The sequence below is a fragment of the Globicephala melas genome, chromosome 4, assembly GCF_963455315.2.
Source record: "Globicephala melas chromosome 4, mGloMel1.2, whole genome shotgun sequence".
NCBI classification, from domain to species: Eukaryota; Metazoa; Chordata; class Mammalia; order Artiodactyla; family Delphinidae; genus Globicephala; species Globicephala melas.
Window position 1 is genome coordinate 123,162,212 of NC_083317.1, and position 23,480 is coordinate 123,185,691.

General features: G+C 40.0%; 1 protein-coding gene across 1 annotated transcript in view; it reads left to right on the forward strand.

Moving 5' to 3' along the window:
- Positions 1-23,480, forward strand: part of GK5 (glycerol kinase 5) — a 77,602-nt gene that overhangs the window by 19,955 nt on the left and 34,167 nt on the right. The window contains exons 4-5 of the mRNA XM_030873311.3: positions 12,572-12,665; positions 17,118-17,249. Of these exons, the coding sequence (XP_030729171.1) occupies positions 12,572-12,665; positions 17,118-17,249 (226 nt within the window). The remainder of the gene's footprint in view (positions 1-12,571; positions 12,666-17,117; positions 17,250-23,480) is intronic.

The window sequence follows — 23,480 nt, forward strand, 5'->3', positions numbered from 1 at the left end:
GGTTTTGGATCATTGTGTTTTTGTTGTCATTTGTCTCTGGGTATTTTTTTATTTCCTCCTTGATTTCTTCAGTGATTTCTTGGTTATTTAGTAATGTATTGTTTAACCTCCATGTGTTTGTGTTTTTTACGTTTTTTCCACCTGTAATTGATTTCCAATCTTATAGTGTTGTGCTCGGAAAAGATGCTTGATATGATTTCAGTTTTCTTAAATTTACCAAGGCTTGATTTGTGATCCAAGATGTGATCTATCCTGGAGAATGTTCCATGTGCACTTGAGAAGAAAATGTAAGCTGCTTTTTTCGGATGGAATGTTCTAGAAATATCATTTAAATCTATCTGGTCTATTGTGTCATTTAAAGCTTATGTTTCCTTTTAAATTTTCTATCTGGGTGATCTGTCCATTGGTGTAAGTGAGGTGGTAAAATCCCCCACTATTATTGTGTTGCTGTAGATTCCCTCTTTTATAGCTGTTAGCATTTGCCTTATGTATTAGGGTGCTCCTATGTTGGGTCCATATATATTTATAATTGTTATATCTTCTTCTTGGATTAATCCCTTGATCATTATGTAGTGTCGTTCCTTCTATCCCATAATATTCTTTATTTTAAAGTCTATTTTATCTGATATGAGTATTGCTGCTCCAGCTTTCTTTTGATTTCCATTTGTGTGGAATATCTTTTTCCATCCCCTCACTCTCAGTCTGTATGTGTCCCTAGGTCTGAAGTGGTCTCTTGTAGACAGCATATATATGGGTCTTGTTTTTGTATCCATTCAGCTAGCCTGTGTCTTTTGGTTGGAGCATTTAATCCATTCACATTTAAGGTAATTATCGATATGTATGTTCCTAGGACCATTTTCTTAATTGTTTTGGTTTTTTTTTTTTTTTTTTTTTTTTTTTTTTGCGGTACGCGGGCCTCTCACTGTTGTGGCCTCTCCCATTGCGGAGCACAGGCTCCAGATGCGCAGACTTAGCGGCCATGGCTCACGGGCCTAGCCGCTCTGCAGCATGTGGGATCTTCCCAGACGGGGGCACAAACCCGTGTCCCCTGCAACGGCAGGCGGACTCTCAACCACTGCACCACCAGGGAAGCCCTGGGTTTGTTTTTGTAGGTCCTTTTCTTCTCTTGTGTTTCCCACTTAGAGAAGTTCCTTTAGCGTTTGTTGTAGGGTTGGTTTCGTGGTGCTGAATTCTGTTAGCTTTTGCTTGTCTCTAAAGCTTTTGACTTCTCCGTCAAATCTGAATGAGATCTTTGCTGGGTAGAGTAATCTTGGTTGTAGGTTCTTCCCTTTCATCACTTTAAACATATTGTGCCACTACCTTATGGCTTGTAGAGTTTCTGCTGAGAAATTAGCTGTTAACCTTATGGGAGTTCCCTTGTATATTGTCATTTTTCCCTTGTTGCTTTTAATAATTTTCTTTGCCTTTAATTTTTGTCAATTTGATTACTCTGTGTCTTGGTTTGTTTCTCCCTGGGTTTATCCTGCCTGGGACCCTCTGCACTTTCTGGACTTGGGTGGCTGTTTCCTTTCCCATGTTAGGAAAGTTTTCGACTATAATCTCTTCATATATTTTCTTGGGTCCTTTCTCTCTCTCTTCTCCTTCTGGGACCCCTATAATGGGAACGTTGGTGCATTTAATATTGTCCCAGAGGTCTCTTAGGCTGTCTTCATTTCTTTTCATTCTTTTTTCTTTATTCTGTTCCATGGCAGTGAATTCCACCATTCTGTCTTCCAGGTCACTGATCTGTTCTTCTACCCCAGTTATTCTGCTATTGATTCCTTCTAGTGTATTTTTCATTTGAGTTATTGTATTGTTCATCCCTGTTTGTTTGTTCTTTAATTCTTCTAGGTCTTTGTTAAACATTTTTTGCATCTTCTCGACCTTTACCTCCATTCTTTTTCCAAGGTTCTGGATCATCTTCACTGTCATTATTCTGAATTCTTTTTCTGGAATGTTGCCTATCTCCACTTCATTTAGTTGTTTTTCTGGGGTTTTATCTTGTTCTGGTACATAGTCCTCTGCCTTTTCATTTGTCTGCCTTTCTGTGAATGTCGTTTTCTTTCCACAGGCTGCAGGATTGTAGTCTGGTGAAAAAGGCTATCTAAGAGCCTTGTGCAAGCTTCCTGATGGGAGGGCCTCTTGGTGGGTAGAGCTGGGTGTTGCTCTGGTGGGCAGAGCTCAGTAAAACTTTAATCTTCTGTCTGATGATGGATGGGGCTGAGTTCCCTCGCTGTTGGTTGTTTGGCCTGAGGTGACCCAGCACTGGAGCCTACAGGCTCTTTGGAGGGGCTAATGGCAGACTCCAGGAGGGCTCACGCCAAGGAGTACTTCCCAGAACTTCTGCTGCCAGTGTCCTTGTCCCCGCGGTGAGCCACAGCCACACCCTGCCTCTGCAGGAGACCTTCCACCACCAGCAGGTAGGTGTGGTTCAGTCTCCCTTGGGGTCACTTCTCCTTCCCCTGGGTCCCGCTGGGCACACTACTTTGTGCGTGCCCTCCAAGAGTGGAGTCTCTGTTTCCCCCAGTCCTGTCAAAGTCCTGCAATCAAATCCCGCTAGCCTTCAAAGTCTGATTCTCTGGGAATTCCTCCTCCCATTGCTGGACCACCAGGTTGGGAAGCCTGATGTGGGACTCAGAACCTTTACTCCAGTGGGTGAACTTCTGTGGTATAATTGTTCTCCAGTTTGTGAGTCACCCACCCAGCGGTTATGGGATTTGATTTTATGGGGATTGCGCCCCTTGTACCATTTCATTGTGGCTTCTCCTTTTTCTTTGGATGTGGGTTATCTTTTTTAGTGAGTTCCAGTGTCTTCCTGTCGATGATTGTTCAGCAATTAGTTGTGATTCTGGTGCTCTCACAAGAGGGAGTGAGCACATGTCCTTCTACTCTGCCATCTTCTGCCTATTCACCGAAACTCATTTTTTTTTTAACTCTTTTCAGTCCTTGAGTTTTCTTCATATGTTTCAGGTTAAAATTTTTTTCAACATATTTGATCAGTGGTTGTGTTTAGCCTGTTTTCTAAAACAACTGTAAATGATAACTCCTCCATTTTGGTTGTTTTAAATTCACTTTGTTCTAAAAAAAAAATCTTGAGCTGTTTTCTTTCTTCTGACACTGTGTCTCTCAGGGAGGCTTCTGCCAACTAACCTCAGATCAGGGTGTGTGCCAATTAGTAGTATAAGCCATGAGTCCCTGCACCGGGATACACTTGGTAACTGTTTGAGGGCTCATCGCAAGTAAGGCATTGTGCTAGTTGCTGATTTGAATATAAAGATGCATCAGAACAGCAGCCCTCCGGGAATTTACAGTCTCATAATGCAAGTATCTAAATTAGTCTGCATTCACTCAGCACCAAATCTATCTTTTATTGTGGCACCTGCTACTTGTGTTAATGGTTCTTAGCAATTATTTATGGCACAAAATAGATTCAGAGCCAAGAATGGTACACTGTGTTAGAGAGGTTTAAGACAGTTCATTTACAATACTGCATTCTTGTTTTCCCTCTCTTTTTCCTTTTACTGTTGATAGAGCTAAAACAAACGTAAGTCACCACAAGTGAATGTTAAAACATGGGCTATTACTTGAGATCAGCATTATATATCATCTTCTATCCTGTTATGAGTTAATGATGCCACATTCACTTTGTGATCTTCTCCCCTCTTTGTTCTTCAGCTACACCAGCCTCTAACACATCATGCCCCATGCTGCCTTAGCACCTTTGGACATATAATACATTTTGTTGGGAATGTTCACCCTCCTTGTTTGTTCCTACTTATCCTTTGGAGCTCAGTTCTGTTGTCACTTTTCAAAGAAGGCTTTCCTGACCTCCCAGACTAGGTAGAGTCTCCCCGTTAAGACACCCATGGTACCCTTCATGGACTTGTTCCTTTTGTAAGTAAGCAACTGAGTAACTGATTATTTGTTTGACTTCCCTGGTAGAAAATATATTCATAAGGGCAACGATGCCATGTCTCTGTTCACAGCTGTATCCCCAGCTTCTGGCAGAAATTGTTGTATAAATATTTGATGAACCAGTGAAAACATCAGATTTAAGTGTGTAAGTAGATGCTGTTGTAGAATGGCTCCAAAGAATCATATATCAATAGATTTCATTTCTGACAAACCCAGTCTGATAGTTCTCATTAGCAGAGCAGCGTTTATTCATTTATCAGTCAAATACCTCTTTCGTATCTGGGCTAGGTGGTGAGAATCTGAAAGTGAATTCACTGTTCCCTCAGGAGGCTCACAGTCTAGTGTTAGATACAGACGTGTACATAGTGAGGGTGCAGCTGACAGACGTCTGCTCTGCAGGACTGCTTTATACCTTAATGAGGGAGCCGGAGGGGGTGACTGAATAGCCTAGAAGTGGGAGTTAGGGAACGTTTCACAGAGCCAAGTCTCGAAGGATGAGTAGGAGTTCCCTTAGTGGAGAGAGCAAACCACTGGCAGAGGCAGGAGATGCAAGAGCATGGTGCGTCTGAAGCATCTAAAGGACTCTGGAAGGAGTTCCCTGGCAGCCCAGTGGTTAAGACTCCGTGCTTTCACTGCTGAGGACGCGGTCCAGTCTCTTGTTGGGAAACTAAGATCCTGCAAGCCGTGCAGTACAGCCAAAAAAACTAAAAATAAACAAGATAAAGGGCTCTGGAATTCAAGCAGTGACATCGGGAAGGCACCACACCCAAGTGTTCTCACTCATTCCTGACTCTAACCTCATCTCTGACCAACCCTCCTGCTATGCTCTGTGCTGCAACCGCCCCGCGGCCTGCTTCTTGAACGCTCTCCACCGATTCCGCCTTCGAGCTTTGTGCCTGCTGCTCCCCCTGCCTGGAGCTCTGTTACCCAAGATCTTCCCTTTCTCATCATTTGGAGCTCACCTCAAAGATCACTTCTTCTAAGGGACCTTCCCTGACCATTTTATTTACCTGTGACTTTACCATTTTATTATCTTCCTGTCACTCATCACTAAAATTTTTCATATCTAAAATCACTTCATGTCTAAAATTTTTATTTACTTGTTTACACATTTTAAAAATTACATCTCTCCCATAGAAGTAAGAAGTTCCATGAGTGTTGGGACTTTCATCTGCCCTGTCCTCACAGGGTCCTTCACACCGAGTACAGTACCTGGCACATAGTAGGCACTCAAGGCTTTGATTGCGATGAACCTGGAGAGGAACGCAGGGACCCAGACCAGAGAAGGCCATTGGTTGTGGTAAAGAGTTTACCCCTTATAAACAGTGGGAAACTCAAAAGCTGTTAAGCAGGAGAGCAGTGTGACCAAATTTATATTTTAGAAAGAGTATTCTTAAAGCAGCATGGACAGTGGGTTTGAGGGGAATGAGGCTGAAACTGGAAGTCTCTTTGAAAGCTGTTGTTTATTCAGGTCTCTGATCTCATATCAAAAAGACACCTCAGGACTTCCCTGGTGGCACAGTGGTTAAGAATCCACCTGCCAATGCAGGGGACACGGGTTCGAGACCCTGGTCCAGGAAGATCCCACATGCCACGGAGCAACTAAGCCCGTGCACCACAACTACTGAGCCTGAGCTCTAGAGCTTGTGAGCCACAACTACTGAGTCTGCGTGCTGCAACTACTGAAGCCCACGTGCCTAGAGCCCATGCTCCGCAACAAGAGAAGCCACCACAACGAGGAGCCTGCGCACCACAACGAAGAAAGTCCTCAGAGATCCAGTGGACTTGGCGCTTTCACTGCTGAGGGTGAGGGTTCAATCCCTGGTCGGGGAACTAAGATCCTGCAAGCCACTTGGCCCCAAAAAAAAAAAAAAAAAGAAAGCAATACTAAATAAATAAATAACTACATTGATGAATGTAGTGAATGTAATTTTCATGAATGATTGGGAATCTAAATTGCATTTGAATTGTATGTAGTTGAGGTAGTAGGAAGTGATATGGAAACTGAGAGGGCTTAGTTGGGTTGGGAGGTATCGTGGGTCAAAGATGGGGAGATTTAAGCAAGTTTAGAGAAGACAGTTGCAGGAATGTTTGTGAAATGAAGTGACAGAAGAGACAGGAAGGCATGGATAAAGAGAGTACAGGTGGAGGTGCCAGCCTTAGACTTGGAGAGGGAAAACTTCTCCTCTGACCCAAGAGTGAGATGCACCATCGCTGTAGGTGTAGCTGGAGGAGTAGAGAGTTGAGGAAAGTCATTTCCTGTGTCCTTACTTCCCTTGAGAAACAGGAGGCAAGTGGTGGCCTAGGGCCTGAGAAATCTAGTGAAAAGTTAGATGTGCCATTGGTGGGGAATGGAGAGGAAACTAATTAGGGACAAGAGAGAGACTTTCATCATTTTAAGTGACTTTGAGACAGCAGACAAGCTTGTATCTCATAGGTATGGTACCAATTCACAAGGCTATGGGACTTTCCTCCAACTCCTCTCAATGGTTCTGACATTGAAAGTGAACCCAGAAGAAAGTTAGATTAATCCCAGATTAGGTATTGAAAAGGTTAACTTGTTAACCTTAATAGTTAACTTGTAAGTCAAGGGGTAGAGAGTGACATCACCAAAATAGTGGAGTGGGAAGCTATACGGGTTGGTCCCTCCACCAAAGCAGTTGTTGATTTGGAGAGATTGGAATAAGCTCTTTCAGAACTCTGGAACCTGATCTGACCTTATAACAGCTAGGGGACTGCTGGATAAAGGTAGAGGCTGCTATCCTTGGGTAAGAGAGGGCATGTGCAAACCAGCCACCAGCCTCCATTCTTCAGCCCTACTGCACATGTGGGGAAAGCGGCCCACATTCCAGGAATGAGGGCTGAGAACTTTGTCCTACCAAAATGTGGGCCTATGTACTTTGGTAGATTTTGCAATGCCCTGCAGAACTGGCACAGATGCTTACCTAGGTTCTGGCCCTCTCAGCTGCAGTTGCTTCCTTTGGCAGCGTCTGTTGGAAGATTTAAAGGGCCAGTATCTTTTGGGGGTTTGCGAGACCACACATTTTAGAAAATGTTCGTCAGATCACTAGCCGATCACAGAGAAAACATAACAGACGTTTCAGAAACTTCAGCGACCACACACCAACAAGGAATACATACTTTGCCAAAGTAGTTTGGAAAAGTCGCAAATTGACAGCCCTCAGCCAGGAAGAAATGGCAATCCCTGAGGAGTGGGAAAAGCAGATTTCTAGAGTTATTACACTTATTTTCAAAGGAATAAAACTTGAAAAAAATCTCACTTACCTGAGTTAAGTAATTAGTCAACTTAAGGAATGTTTGAATTTATCTGTTAAAAACTGAAATTATACATTAAGGTATAATACTACACATTACAAAAACTGTATAAAACCATACTGTTCAGGATTCATGCCTTTCCTTAAAACCTTTTCAACTCCCTTAATTACTCGGTCTTTCCTGTAAACGGCACCTCCCAGTATTCAACCTCACAAGTTATTAAAGCAAGGTGCATTTTTATACCTTAATCTAACAAAAAGAAAAATCAATGTGTGGGAGATTATGACAGATTTGTTTCACTCATGCATTACTCTCATATTCTATAATATATTCATGTTTGCTTTCATCTAAAATTAATGTCTCCAAGTACTTATTAAGGAAACCTGTTGTTCCAAACACTGCCCATGCACCATCTGGAAGGGGCAGCCTAGCTGAGAAGGCATTTAACTGTGTGGCATTAAAAGTGTTAAAACAATCAATATGCAATATTGATTATAAGAGCAAATATTGCATGTTTCATCACATTTGAGGAGCTGGAAAATTGTCTTACTCTTTGACTTAGTAATCTCACACTTAGGAGCGAAGGAGATTTGGGGGAAATAACTCAACAGCAGTGCCTCAAAACGTAACCTTTGGAAATAGGGTCATTGCAGATGTAATTATTTAAATTAGGATGAGATCATAATGCAGGATGAGGTGGACTCCTCATCAAATATGACTGGTTTCCTCATATGAAGACTGCCATGTGAAGACAGACACAGGGAGAACACCATGTGAAGAAGGAAAGATTGCTGCAAACTACCAGATCCTCCCAGGCAAGGGAGGATACCCTTACAGGTTTCAGAGGGAGGACGGCCCTGCTAACACCATGATTTTGGACTTCTAGCCTCCAGAACCATGAGACAATACATTGCTATTGTTTTAGTCACCCAATTTGTGACCTTTGTTATGGCAATCCAAGGAAACTAATACGGTGGTCACTTGGTTTTATACCAGAGAGCCATGACCAGACAATAGGGAAAGAACAGTCTCTTCAACAAATAATGCTGAGAAAACTGGACATCCACTTGCAAAAGGAAGAAGTTGGACTCTTACCATATACCACATACAAAAATTAACTTAAAAAAATGGATAAAACAGAAAACTATAAAACTCTTAGAAAAAAACAGAGGAAATCTTCATTACTGTGGATTTAGCAATGACTTTTTTAAAAATTTATTTTATTTTTGGCTGCGTCGGGTCTTCATTGCTGCCCCGTGGGCTTTCTCTAGTTGCAGCGAGCGGGGGCTACTCTTCGTTGCAGTGTATGGGCTTCTCATTGCCGTGGCTTCTCGTTGTGGAGCACGGGCTCTAGGAGCACAGGCTTCAGTAGTTGTGGCTCACGGGCTCAAAGAGTGCAGGCTCAGTAGTTGTGGCTTGCCGGCTTCAGAGCGCAGGCTCAATAGTTGTGGCTCATGGGCCCAGCTGCTCAGCGGCATGTGGCATCCTCCCAGACCAGGGCTCGAACCTGCGTCTCCCACATTGGCAGGCAGATTCCCAACAACTGCGCCACCAGGGAAGCCCCAGCAATGGCTTCTTAAATGACATCAAAAATACAGCTAACAGGGACTTCCCTGGCAGTCCAGTGGTTGAGATTTTGCAGGTTTAATCCCTGGTCGGGGAACTAAGATTCCACATGCTGCACAGCCAAAATAAGATTTAAAAAAAAAAAGAAAAAGTGCAGCTAACAAATGAAAAAAATAGGTAAGTTGAATTTTATCAAAATTAAAAACTTCTGTGCATCAAAGAATACTATCAAGATATTTTCTTCTATTTATTATGAGTAATTTTTCTTTAATTTTCTTAACTATTGGAACTGTCCAAAGTAGAAACTGAGAAGAGCCCTAAATTTAGTACAGAATAATAAGAAATAAAGTCATGCTGAAATTATTTTGACATAACGTATAATTTGCATTTTAAAAATGTCTGAGGGCTTCCCTGGTGGCGCAGTGGTAGAGAGTCCGCCTGCCAATGCAGGGGACACGGGTTCGTGCCCCGGTCTGGGAGGATCCCACATGCCATGGAGCGGCTGGGCCCGTGAACCATGGCCGCTGAGCCTGCGCGTCCGGAGCCTGTGCTCCGCAACAGGAGAGGCCACAACAGTGAGAGGCCCGTGTACCGCAAAAAAAAAAAAAAAAAAAAAAAAAAAAAAGTCTGAAAAAATTTATAGCCATTGATATCTTAAATCTACAGTCAGATATCTGAAAACTGACTGAAGCATGTAATATGGAAGGTATGTGTCTTGGTATGTTTGGTTTGTAATTTAAGATGGAGGACTAAAACAATAGGAGAGGAACTTCCCTGTGGCACAGTGGTTAAGAATCCACCTACCAGTGCAGGGGACACAGGTTCGAGACCCAGTTCGGGAAGATCTCACATGCTGCGGAGAAGCTAAGCCAGTGCGCCACAACTGCGGAGCCTGCGCTCTGGAGCCCGCAAGCCACAACTACTGAGCCCATGTGCCTAAAGCCCGTGCTCCACAACAAGAGAAGCCACCGCAGTGAGAAGCCCGCGCACCGCAACGAAGAGTAGACCCTGCTTGTTGCAACTAGAGAAAGCCTGTGCACAGCAACGAAGACCCAACGCAGCCAAAAATAATTAAATAATAATAATAAATAAATAAATTTATTAAAAAATAACAATAGGAGAATCACTTCTCTGATTTGTAGTAACGATAATCGCGATCGTTTGGATCACTAAAGGAAAAAGACGTACCATATTCATGATGTATGTGAATGCTGTGATCCCATTAATAAAGGTGAAAAACAGAAAGAAAAAAAAAAAGGACACTTTAAAGTAAGTGAAAACTCATAAAATGGGAGAAAATATTTGCAAATCATATATTTGATAAAGAATTAATATCCAGAGAATATAAATAACTCTGACAGCTCAGCAACAACACCAAAGCCTACACCTAATTCATAAATGGACAAAGGGTTTAAATAATATTCAAATGGTCAACTAGCACATGAAAAGGTGCTCAATATCATTAGTCACTGGGGAAATGCAAATCAAAACCACAATGAGATACCACTTCACATCTCCCAGGATGGCTATAATTTTTTAAATGTAAACTAAGAAGTGTTGGTGAGGATATGGAAAAATTGGAACTCTTACATACTGGTTGCTGGAATGTCAAATGGTGCAGCTGCTGTGGAAAACCATTTGGCAGTTCCTCAGAAACTAAACATAGGGGACTTCCCTGGTGGCGCAGTGGTTGAGATTCCGCCTGCCAATGCAGGGGACACGGGTTTGAACCCTGGTCCGGGAAGATCCTACATGCCGCGGAACAACTAAGCCCGTGCGCCACAACTGCTGAGCCCACGTGCTGCAACTACTGAAGCCCATGAGCCTAGAGCCCGTGCTCCGCAACAAGAGAAGACACTGCAATGAGAAGCCCTCGCACCACAGCAAAGAGTAGACCCAGCTCTCCACAACTAGAGAAAGCCCACGTGTAGCAATGAAGACCCAACGCAGCCAAAAATAAATAAATAAATAAATAAATAAGAAACTAAACACAGAATTATCATATGACCAAGCAATTCTAATCCTAGGTATATATCCAAAAGAATTGAAAACAGGGACTCAGATATTTGTACAGCAGTGTTTATAGCAGCATTATTTACAGTAGGAAGAAGGTGGAAACAGCCCAAGTGTTTGGAAATAGTGCTGATGGTTACACAACATTAATGCCACTGTACTGTGTACTTAAAAATGGTTGAAATGGTAATTTTTATGTTATGTATATTTTACCACAATTTAAAAAAGAGAGAGTCGAGGGATAGAGAGTGTGTGAAGGCAAGTTATTAAAAGTAATAGACCATGTAAGTAAGCCTAGTAGGAAAGTAAGCCTAGGAGGGGTTGGTAAGAAGGAAAGGGAATGTTTGAGGGATTAAAGGATGCAGTAAGTCTGAAGGGAAGGTATTTAGGGAGTAAGATTGAGAGAACTGAAATAATAGCAAGAAGTATTGACTGATATATTAGAATGTTAGGATTTCTTTTTCTTTTTGGTTAATTTGCCTTATTTATTTATTAGCAAATTGGGATTGCAATATATGTAAAGTTTTTATCCTGATTTTTTTCCCTTTAATATTATACTGTGGGCATTTCCCCGTCATTAACCTATTGTTGTATAGCAAAGGTGTATAGCAAAGTGATAGAATTTCGTGGTAGAATGTTTCCAGGTGATGAGTTGAGGATGTGACCATGGGTGAGGACTGCTTAAAAAGAGTGGGAAATGACAGTCTTGGGAATTGAACGTGGTCACAGTGACATAGGAGGAGGCCTGGAGGGAGCACAGAAGGCCAGCCTGGGCTAGATGTTGAAGCTGAGTGGATGGCAGTGGTTGATTTGTAGGAGCCTCAGAGGAAAAAGGGTTTATTTCTACTCTATTTCTTAGTGCTGTGCTTTTATTGTAGTATTGACCTAGAGTTTGTTGAATTGCTTTTTCTTGGACAAATTTTGGGAAGCCTGGGAAGGTTGCCAATCAGGGGCTGAACCAGTCCTAAAGTTGAGAGGTTTAAAACAGGCTCAGGGGTTTCCCTGGTGGTGCAGTGGTTAAAAATCAACCTGCCAATGCAGGGGACACAGCTTTGAGCCCTGGTCCGGGAAGATCCCACATGCCACGGAGCAACTAAGCCCATGCGCCACAACTACTGAGCCTGTGCTCTAGACCCCGCGAGCCACAACTACTGAGCCCGCATCCCACAACTACTGAAGCCCACATGCCACAACTATTGAAGCCCACGCACCTAGAGCCCGTGCTCTGCAAAAAGAGAAGCCATCACAATGAGAAGCCCGTGCACCGCAACGAAGAATAGCCCCCGCTTGCTGCAACTAGAGAAAGCCCATGTGTAGCAACAAAGACCCAACGCAGCCAAAAATAAATAAACTTATAAAGAAAGAAAAACAGGCTCAGGCTACATTTTAGCTGTTCTGTAGGTACAGAAGTTTTTATCTGATTGTGTATATTAAGATAAGTACAATGAAAAGAGAAAGTATTGGCTTCTTTGTCTTGCTTTTAAAATTGTATGAGCAAGTCTTTGAAGACTTTTCATCAGTTTTGTTTTTGGAAGTGTATACATTGTAATGCTTCAAAAAGAAGATTTTTTTGGATAAAATCTGATCTAAAATTTTATACTGTACATCACATAATTGTTACAAAGTGTGTTCAATTTATCAAATCAAAGAGAAGAAGGCATTCAGAAAGCCCCAATTAATTAAATCATATGTTGAAATTACAGTTTGGCTTCTAATTTTGTTTTCTCTTGTGACAGATCTTTTATATAATATAGTCTCTGATTTATATTGAGTCTCAAAATACTGTTTCCATTTTTCTTAGGAAAACGGGAAAGCATTTCCACAACTTCATTAGTTGGCAAGACCTAAGAGCTATTGAACTTGTAAAATCTTGGAATAGTTCTCTTTTAATGAAGGTAATATTCTTCTTATGTTCGGTGATTTGGTTGTTGCTGTTTTTTCCTGTAAATGTCCTTTAGCCGTAGGCAGAATTGTACCATCGACTGATGATGTCTTAGGACATTAAGCAGAAAATACACACTTGCACACTCCCCACCCCAGTGAAATTTAATAGTAGTCACCCAAGAGCGTGCTGGTGGACCGAAGTCCTTAACAGCTGCACATCAGGAACTGATGAGGAGGTTTGGGGTGGACCAGAGGTTCACAAGTTAGTGAGAATTCATTTCCATTCCTGGAGAAATTGAAAAAATACGGACTATGTCCAGAAAAGGTACAGACTATGTCCAGGTTTTATCATCTTTTGCTATAAAAATGGTTAATGGATGTTGAGATAGATAACTGGCTGACTGCCACAAGCTTTCACCATGATGCCTGGCAAATGATGATGCTGATGACTACAGTGACAGCCGTAGTAGCATCTCACTCTGAAGTGTGAGACTACCGAGTTAAAGAGCGAGACAATTTTCCAGCTCCTCAAATATGTTGAAACCTGCAATATTTGGTCTTACAATCAATATTGCATATTGATTGTTTTAATGCTTCTAATGCCGCACAGTTAAATGCCTTCTCAGTTAGGCTGCCCCTACCAGGTGGTGCATGGGGAGTGTCTGCAGCATCAGTTTTCCTTGATAAGTGTTCGGAGACATTAATTTTATATGAAAACAAACTTGAATACATTATAGAATATGACAGCAATGCATGAGTGAAACAAATCTGCCATAGGCCCACCCACAATGATTTTTTTTGTTAGTTTAATATATAAAAATGCACCTTGCTTTAATAACTTGTGAGGCTGAATACTGAGAGGTGCTGTTCATGGGAAAGATAGAGTAAGAGAGTTGAAAGTGGTTTTAAGGAAATATTGTGAACTTTGAATGATATAATTTAAAATTATACTATTTATAATGTGCAGTGTTATACTTTAATATATAATTTTAGTTTTTAATAGGTCAAGTCATTAGATGTTCCTTAAGTTAGTCAGTGAGGTGTTTAATAAAACTTTTATTCCTTTTAAAATAAATTGTGAAAACATTTATTTCTGTAGTATAAGCCCCAGATCTCAAATCGTGATGAAAAACTGACATCAAGCACAAAACTGAGCATTTAAAGCACTTGTCTACTTGATATTGAACAGGTATATGATATAAGTTTTGGCCTCTCTTAGCAGAGAAATGCACGCAAACAGACTCATGGAGTTTAGCACACAAAATTGCAGAGCTGGTCCTGCCAGTGAAGGAACCCTACCCTATAATCATCCTTTTCCAGATGCTTATGGTCTGTTGACTCGGGTTCTTGGAAATGTTTAGGGAGGATGTGCCAGAGCGGGCACCAAGGTCATGCGTTTAGCCAAGGCTACCCACAGGCAAAGTGGTGAAGTAATTGGGGCGTGGTGGCAATCTCCTGGCACCACAGTTTCCTCCAGTCACGCCAGGCACCCATGCTTCCTCTCACTGTTCCGATCCTTGCCTGTTGGTTGCTAAGGCTTCTCTTTGCTTTCAGCATAAAAGTCCCAACTCCTTACCAGAGTTTGACCCTGTCTCCAGCTCTGACCCCTTCCCAGACCCCTCTCTCCCTGAAGTTGCTAAGGATTAGGCTCCAGCTTTGTCAGCCCTCAAGCCCTTTCTTACCTGAAGGCCCTCGTATCTGCAAGGGGCTCTCTCTGCCACCATGGCTGGATCCTTCTCATCCTTCAGGGCCCAGCCTCACCACCACCTCCTCTGTGGGAGCCCTTCTCTGCCATCCTATTCATAGTAGCACTCCTCACCCCCCCAATCCGATCTCTATTACTGTCCTTTATTTCTTTCACAGCACTCATCAAATTTCAGAGACTCTGAGATGTACATTTCTTAATTGAAGTTTTAATTGAGGTCATTGCAGATTCACATGCAGTTGTAAGAAATAATAGAGATCCCTTACAGGCTTTGCAGTTTCTCCCAGGGGTAACATTTTACAAAACTATAGCATAATGTTACAACCAGGATATTGACATTAATATAATCCATAGATCTTATTCAGATTTCCCCAGTTTTACTTGTACTCAGTTCCATCTGTAGGTATGTGTATGTGTTTTAGTTTCTGTACAGTTTTTTCCATATGTTCACGTATCTGTCACCGCACGGATGATGAACAGACGCGGAACTGTTCCATCACTACAAGGATCCCTCCCTCATGTTGCTTTTCATAACCACATCCACTGCTCTCCTGTGTACCTCCCCACCCTCTCCCATCCCTAGCTCCTTGCAACCACTAATCTGTCCTCCATTACACATTTTTCTCATTTCAAAAATGTTATATATGTGGAATCATACAGCATAAAACATGTTTTTGATTTGCTTTTTTCACTTAGTATGATTCTCTGGAGAATGCAGGTTGTTACATGTATCAATAGCTTGTTTCCTCTGTATTACTGAGTTGTATTCAGTGGTACAGATGTACCACCTGTTGAGGGACATCTGTGCTAATTCCAGTTTGGGGCTATGACAAATAAAGCTGTTATGAACATTTGTTTATGGAATTTTATGTGAACATAAGTTTTCATTTCTCTGAGATAAATACCCCGAGGATGATTGCTAGGTTATAGGGTAACTGCATGTTTTATTTTGTAAGAAACTGCCATACTTTTTCCCCAAGTGGCTGTACCATTTGCATTCCCACCAGCAATGTATGAGTTATAAGACATACATTTTTTTTTCCAATTTTGAAAAGGATGATTTTTAACTAGGATACATTTTTTAATCATCAGGGGTTTTTTGGTCATTTTAACCATAATTTATATCTTACAATTATGTCATAATTTAACTAGCAGGATTTTTTACTTTTTTGCTAGTACATTAAATAGTGGTTCATCTTACAACCAGTGTCTTCTTAGATTATCTCATTTATTGATTTGATTACGTATTTGTCTGTCTCTTCCCACTAGAATGTAAATTTCAAGAAGGCAAGGATTCTGCCTCTTGTTCACTCTGTTTTCTCAGGACCTAGCGCACTTCTTGGTACATGGAAGGTACTCAATAAATATTTGTTAAATATATGAACAAAAGTGTTCCTCGTTCATATGTTGACTAAAAGTGCAGGTATTAGAACTCTTAGTACTTTTTGTGTGCCCCTGCCAAAGTATCTGCATTTTAACAGAAGATCCCTGAAGGATCCTAAATCTAGGTTTTTATACGGAAAAGTATAGTTGCTTATGGAAGAAGAACTCATTTCAGTTCGAAATGTTTCTTAACATATAACACATCAGAAGAAGGATTCTGGGTGTTCACCTTAAATACTTTAAAAAAGTCTTATATTTAATAAGTAATGTAAAATATAAGGAAGTGCAGAAGGTTTGAGTACTGAACAGGGTGAAAAGGACGGTACAGACTTTCAGGTATAACGATGAATAAGGTCTGGGGATCTAATGCGTAATATGGTGACTAGTTCATAATACTGTATCGTATAACTGAAATTTGCTAAGGGAGTAGAGCATAAATGTTTTCACCAAAAAGAAAAAAAGGTGAAAAAAATTAAAATGAGCCTCATTGTTCAAAAAAAAAAAAAAGACAAAACTGAAATGTAGAGAGAACTGAGTCTACACATTTCTTGATTGATGCATTATGCTAAAAATGAAAGAAAAATAAATTTATTTCTATTTTAAATAAATAAACCAAAATCTTTCCATTTATTTTGGGGAGGGGTAGGAATAATAGGAAAAAATGCATAAAGTAGGTAAGTTCTCTATAAATGAATGTTTTGTCCAACATCAGTTTCAGAAGTTGAATTGTCCACCTGCGTCCTTCTAGTTAGGTAGCAGGATAAGGGTTCATTTTGTTGTGGTTTTTTGGGGTTTCTTTAGTATGTCTTACAAACCTTAAAACGCAATGCTAGTTTTCTGTATAAGGCTTTTTTTTTTTCAGCTAAAGGTTTTGCATACGAAAAAGTAAATTGAAAACTGTATGTTTCATCTTCAATCATTAGATAAATATAAATAGTATTAAATAAAATCTCTTATCCCAAATTTTAAGCACTTAACGTGTAGGGGGAGCTTCCCTTCTGAGTTAATACTAACTTGATTAAAAATATATTTCTAATAGAAAAATAGCCTTCTCCCTTGACTCTCTACCTTTACTTCCATAGTTAAAAATAGGTAAAGAGGTAGAAAATAGTTATTTTTAAAAGACTTTTATAAGTACTTGAGCCTCTAGTGTTTGCTAAAGAAGTTCATAGTAGATGTGTCACATTTCATAATTTAGAATGCAAATTGTCCTCTTAGGGTGCTTTGCTCGATCTCCTTAAGTGCTGAGAACACTTTATAAGTAGTTAAATAAATTGTTTGCTATTGGGTTTGTTTGCATGTGTATGAAATTTAATATAGAAACATCAAACACCATTAAATGCATTTTCCTAAAATATCTTTTTTTTTAAAATAGCTCATACACAGCTCCTGCCGAGTGCTGCACTTTTTCACTAGAAGTAAACGATTTTTAGCAGCCAGTTTGTTCACTTTCACAACCCAACATGTTTCTTTGAGATTGGCCTGGATTTTGCAGAACCTGGCTGAGGTAAGGAAAGAGTGTGTGTGTGTGTGTGTGTGTGTGTGTGCGCGCGCGCGCGTGCGCGCACGCGTGTGTGTGTGTGTGTGTGTCTAGATTACAGGGATGAAAAAACTGCAAGGAATAAAGATAATAATTTGCTTATTTGAGGGAAAATTAAGTGTCCACCACATTGGGGTGGAAGACAAGGAATCCTTACTCAGTTTGTTTTTTTAAAACCTTTTTATTGTGAGTCATGGCACATATAGAAAAGTGAACAAAACAAAAATGTACCACTCAGTGATATTTTGTGGAGCAAATATCTGTGTAACACTACTCGAATCAAGAACTAGAACACTGTGGCACTATGTATTACATTTTCTTTCCACTTTTACAATTTACATGTTTATTCCTCAACACTACACTCTAGCTTTCTTTGCCTGAATATTTTTGAAATTTGTAAATGGAATCATACAGTGCTTATTCTTTTGTGTCTGACTCCTTTTGCTTAACATATTTGTGAAATATGACCAAATTTTATGTAAATTAATTTCCTTATATTTTCATTGCTATTTAGTGTTCAGTATATGATTTTACATAGTTTATCCATTTATCCATTTTGTTCATGTGCATTTGAGTTATTTCCAAATGTACATTTTGGGCCATTATGAATAATGCTATGTAAATGCATTTCTGCTGTATCTATACATGGGAATGGAATTTTTAGGGCATGAATGTGTATATATATTTTCACCTTTAGTGGATAATATCAAACATTTTCCCACAGTTTTTGACAATTTACACACCCCTCATCAGCGAAGGAGGGAATTTATAATTTCATTTACCATCATAATTGATATTATCAGTCTTTTTTTTTTTTTTTTTTTTTTTTGCGGTACGCGGGCCTTCACTGTTGTGGCCTCTCCCGTTGCGGAGCACAGGGTCCGGACGCGCAGGCTCAGCGGCCATGGCTCACGGGCCTAGCCGCTCCGCGGCATGTGGGATCTTCCCGGACCGGGGCACGAACCCGTGTCCCCTGCATCGGCAGGCGGACTCTCAACCACTGCACCACCAGGGAAGTCCTATAAGTCTTTTTAATTTTAGTCATTTTGGTGGGTAGGTAGTGATATTTCATTGTGGTTTTAGACTGGATAAAAAAGCAAAATCAAACTATATGCTGCCTTATGGGAGACATACTTTAGATTCAAACATACAAATCAGTTAAAAGTAAATGGATGGAATCTATGCAACGGAAACAGACTCACAGACATAGAGAAGACAGCCTTGTGGTTGCCAAGGGGAAGGGGGAGTGGGGAGGGAAGGATTGAGTGGTTGGGATTAGCACATGCAAACTATTATATATAGGATGGATAAGCAGCAAGGTCCTACTGTATGGTGCAGGGAACTATATTCAATATCCTGTAATAAACCATAATGGAAAAGAATATGAAAGAGAATGTATGTATATGTATATAGAATCACGTGGCTGTAAGGCAGAAATTAACACAACATTGTAAATCAACTATACTTCAATAAAATATTTTTTTAAAAAGCAAATGAGTGGAAAAGATTTCCATGCAAACAGCAACCACAAGCTAAGTGACTAATGTCAGACGAAACAAACTTTAAAAACAAACAAAAAAATGTTGCTAGAGAAAGTAAGGGCATTTTATAAGAAGAAGTCCATCCATCAGAAATATATAACAATTGGGACTTCCCTGGCATTCCAGTGGTTAAGACTCCACACTTCCACTGCAGGGGGCACAGATTCCATCCCTGGTCAGGGAAGATCCAGCATGCTGAGCTGCGCAACCAAAAAGTATATATATGACAGTAATGCACATAATAACAGTGCTCCGAAATACAGGAAGCAAAAACTGACAGAACTGAAGGTGTAAATAAACAGTTCACCAGTGGTACACTAGAGAGAAGATCGACAAGGAAATAGAAAACTTGAACAGCATAAACCAACTAGACCTAATAGACATTTATGGAAAACTAATAACAGCAGAATATACATCCTTCTTAAGTGCACATGGAACCTGCTCCAGGATAGAACATATGCCACACCATAATACAAGTCTCAATAAATTTAAAAGGACTGAAATTATACAAAGTATTCCTATGACTACCAAGGAATGAAATTAGAAGTAAGTAGCAGAAAGAAATTTGGGAAGTTCAAAAATATGTGGAAATTAAACAAAGCACTTTAAAATAATCAATGGGTAAAAGAAGAAGTATCAAGAGAAATTAGAAAAATTTTGAGATGAATGAAAATGAAAACACAGTATACTAAGATATGATGTAGCAAGAGTAGTCTTTACAGGGAATTTTAGAACAAGACTATATTACATAGAGAGACTACATGAAAACAAATCTAATATTCTCTCTTAAGACACTGGAAAAAGGTGAGCAAACTAAACCCAAAGCAGGCAGAAGGAAAGTAATATAAAGGCTAGAGTGAAAATTGATGAAACAGAGAATCGAAAAACAGTTGAAAAAATCAACAAAACCAAAAGTTGGTTTGAAAAGATTAGCTAGACTGACAACGAGAAAAAAAAAAGAGAGAAAGATCCAAATAACTGAAATTATGAATGAAAGAGGGAACATTAATTCCAACTTCACAGAAGTACAAAGCTCTATTAAGCAATACTATGAACAAGTGTATGCCAAATTAGATAACTTAGATAAAATGGAAAACTTCCCAGAAATGCACAGACTACTCAAACTGACTCAAGAAGACATATACAAGCGGAATAAATCTTTTGTCCTTTAAAAAAATTAGTACATGTTAATTTTAGAGGAGTTTTAGGTTTACAGAAACATTGAGCAGAAAGTACAGAGTTCCCATATTCCCCCCAACACGGTTTTCCTGTTGTTAACATCTTGCATTAATATGCTCCATTTGTTGCAATTGATGAATCAGCAGTAATACATTATTATAAAATATTATTAATGTAATGTATCTATGATTACAGTGTCATACAAAATAGTTTCATTGACTAAAAATCCCCTGCACTTCATTTATTCATCCCTCTCCTCTTACCCCTGAAACCCTGGCAACCACCGATTTTTTTTTTTAACTGTCTTTATATAGTTTTGCCTTTTCCAGAATGTTGTATAGTTGGAATCATACAGAATGTAGCCTTTTCAGACTGGCTTCTTTCACTTAACAATATGCATTAAAGGTTTCTCCATGTCTTTTTGTGGTTTGATAGCTTATTTCTTTTTACCACTAATTAGTATTTCATTGTGTAGATGTATCACAGTGTGTTTATCCAGTCAGCTATTGAAGGATATATTATTGCTTCCAGTTTTTGGCAATTATGAATAAAGCTGCTGTAAACATTTGTGTGGAGGTTTTTGTATGAACAAATTTTCCCTTCGTTTGGGTAAATACCTAGGTATGTGATTGCTGGATCATATGGTAAGACTATGTTTAGCTTTGTAAGAAACTGCTAAATTGTCTTCCAAAGTGGTTGTACCATTTTGCATTTCTACCAACAATGAATGGGAGTTGCTTCACATCCTTGCTAACATTTGATGTCAGTTTTGGATTTTAGCCATTCTGATAGGTGTGACATAGTATCTCATTGGTTTAATTTGCAATTCCCTAATACAGGGGTCCCTAACCACTGGTACGGGTCGGCGGTCTGTTAGGAACGGGGTTGCACAGCAGGAGGTGAGTGGTGGGCAAGCGAGAGAAGCCTCATCTGCTGCTCCCCATCACTCGCATGACCGCCTGAACCCCCCCCCCAGCTGCCGTCCATGGAAAAATTGTCTTCCATGAAACTGGTGTCTGGTGCCAAAAAGGTTGAGGACCCGCTGCTCTAATAGCATATGATATAGAAATGTGACTCTACTCTCATTTCTTTTCCTTTGCATTGACAAGGACCTCAGGATATATTGACTAGAAGGGATGACTACAAACATCCTTTTCTCATTCCTGATCTTGGAACAAAAGCTTTCAACATTTCACATTTAGTATAAATTTCTTTAGCTATCCTTTATCAAATTAAGGAAATTCTCTACTTTTCCTAGTTTGCCAAGACATTTTGTTATGACTGGATGTTGACTTTATCAAACACATTTTCTGCGCTTATTATCTAGATGTGACAACCTGCTTGGCGTTTGTAGGGCGTCTTAAATTCATTGTTTGATATCTGTTGTTGATTTGGAAAATTTCTCAGCCATTATCTTCAAATATAAATTTCTGCTGCATTCTGCTTATCTTCTTTCCTTCTGAAAATCTGATTACATGTATGTTAGACCTTTTGACTAAATCCTTTTTGTCTCTCACTCTGTCTTACATATTTTATATTCTTTGGTCTCTATGGACTTTATTCAGGATATTTTCTTCTAACCTTTCTTCCAAATCTCTTATCTCTTTGTTTCTAATGTGCTATTATGAAAACCCGTCCATTAAGTTCTTAATTTTTTTAGTTCTAGAATTTCACTTGTTTTCCCCACATAATTAGCATGGTATTTTAAAAGTCCATGGCTATTAATTCCAATATCTGTAGCTCCTATGGACTGTCTCTTTCTCCTCCCCCCACCCCCTGCAATGTTCTCTTGTTTCCTTGAATGCCTGGTTACTTAATTGGTTTTTTAAACAATTTTAAGCCACTTTATTGAGGTATGATTATTGGCATACAAATAGCTATGCATATTTAATGCATGCAACTTGATGAGTTTGGTGAACCTGGCTACTTGTTTGTATGTATGTGTGTGTATATATATACATATATATGTGTGTGTGTGTGTGTGTGTGTGTGTGTGTATATGTGTGTGTATATATATATGAACTAGACATTGTATTTGTGAGCTTGTGTGTAGAAATTACGAGAGCCTTAACATATGTTGCTCTGGATAGGATCTATGTATGCTTCTTCCATTCTTCTATGCACCAGCATTATCTCAATTCAATTTAATGATTGAGATGGTTCAAAGCTGAGTTGGAGTTCCTATAAGAGCCCATCCTTCTAGTTTACCCTTTCTCCGAGGGTAGAGCCATTTGGAGTCTTAACCCTATGTGCAGAGGATTGCCCTTGGTCCTCCTACCTTAGGAAGCCCTGATACCTACTCTGTGTCCATCTAGCCTCACAAGGGCCTACTACCTATCAATCAGAGGGCCTGGCTCTCAAATATTTTTTTAAATAAATTTATTTATTTTATTTATTTATTTTTGGTTGCATTGGGTCTTTGTTGCTGTGCGCGGGCTTTCTCTGGTTGCAGCGAGCAGGGACTACTCTTTGTTGTAGTGCGCGGGCTTCTCATTGTGGTGGCTTCTTGTTGCGGAGCATGGTCTCTAGGCATGCAGGCTTCAGTAGTTGTGGCACCCAGGCTCAGTAGTTGTGGCGCACAGGCTTAGTTGCTCCGCGGTATGTGGAATCTTCCCGGACCAGGGCTTGAGCCTGTGTCCCCTGAATTGGCAGGCAGATTCTTAACCACTGTGCCACCAGGGAAGCCCTCAAGTATTTTTTGAATGAGCAAATGAACTTACTACCTGGCACACATTATTGCTACTTGCTGAAATACAGATTAACCTTTGTCTAATCTGAAACAAATTTTAGAATCACAATTTCTAAATTTAAGAAGAGTTTGAAATCTAATAATATTACTTTAAGTACTCCATATTTAAGTGGTATAGTACTTGACTCTTCAAAATACTTGTTATAAGTAATCTACAGATGACTTCTTTTTTTGGAACTCATGTCATCTGTCTTCATTTTTTTTTTTTTTTTTTTTGCGATACGCGGGCCTCTCACTGTTGTGGCCTCTCCAATTGCGGAGCGCAGACTCAACGGCCATGGCTCACGGGCCCAGCCGCTCCGCGGCATGTGGGATCTTCCCGGACCGGGGCACGAACCCGCGTCCCCTGCATCTGCAGGCGGACTCTCAACCACTGCGCCACCAGGGAAGCCCATGTCTTCATTTTATTGATCCTTTCTACTGTTAAAATATGATTCATTGTTAAATGTCTCCATTTGCTGTTTTTTTAAATCTCATTTATTTAGCAAACTTTATTTTTTTAACATCTTTATTGGAATATAATTGCTTTACAGTGTTGTGTTAGTTTCTACTGTATAACAAAGTGAATCAGCTATATGCATATGTATATCCCCATATCCCCTCCCTCTTGCCTCTCCCTCCCACTCTCCTTATCCCACCCCTCTAGGTGGTCGCAAAGCACTGAGTTGATCTCCCTGTGCCATGCAGCTGCTTCCCACTAGCTGTCTATTTTACATTTGATAGTGTATA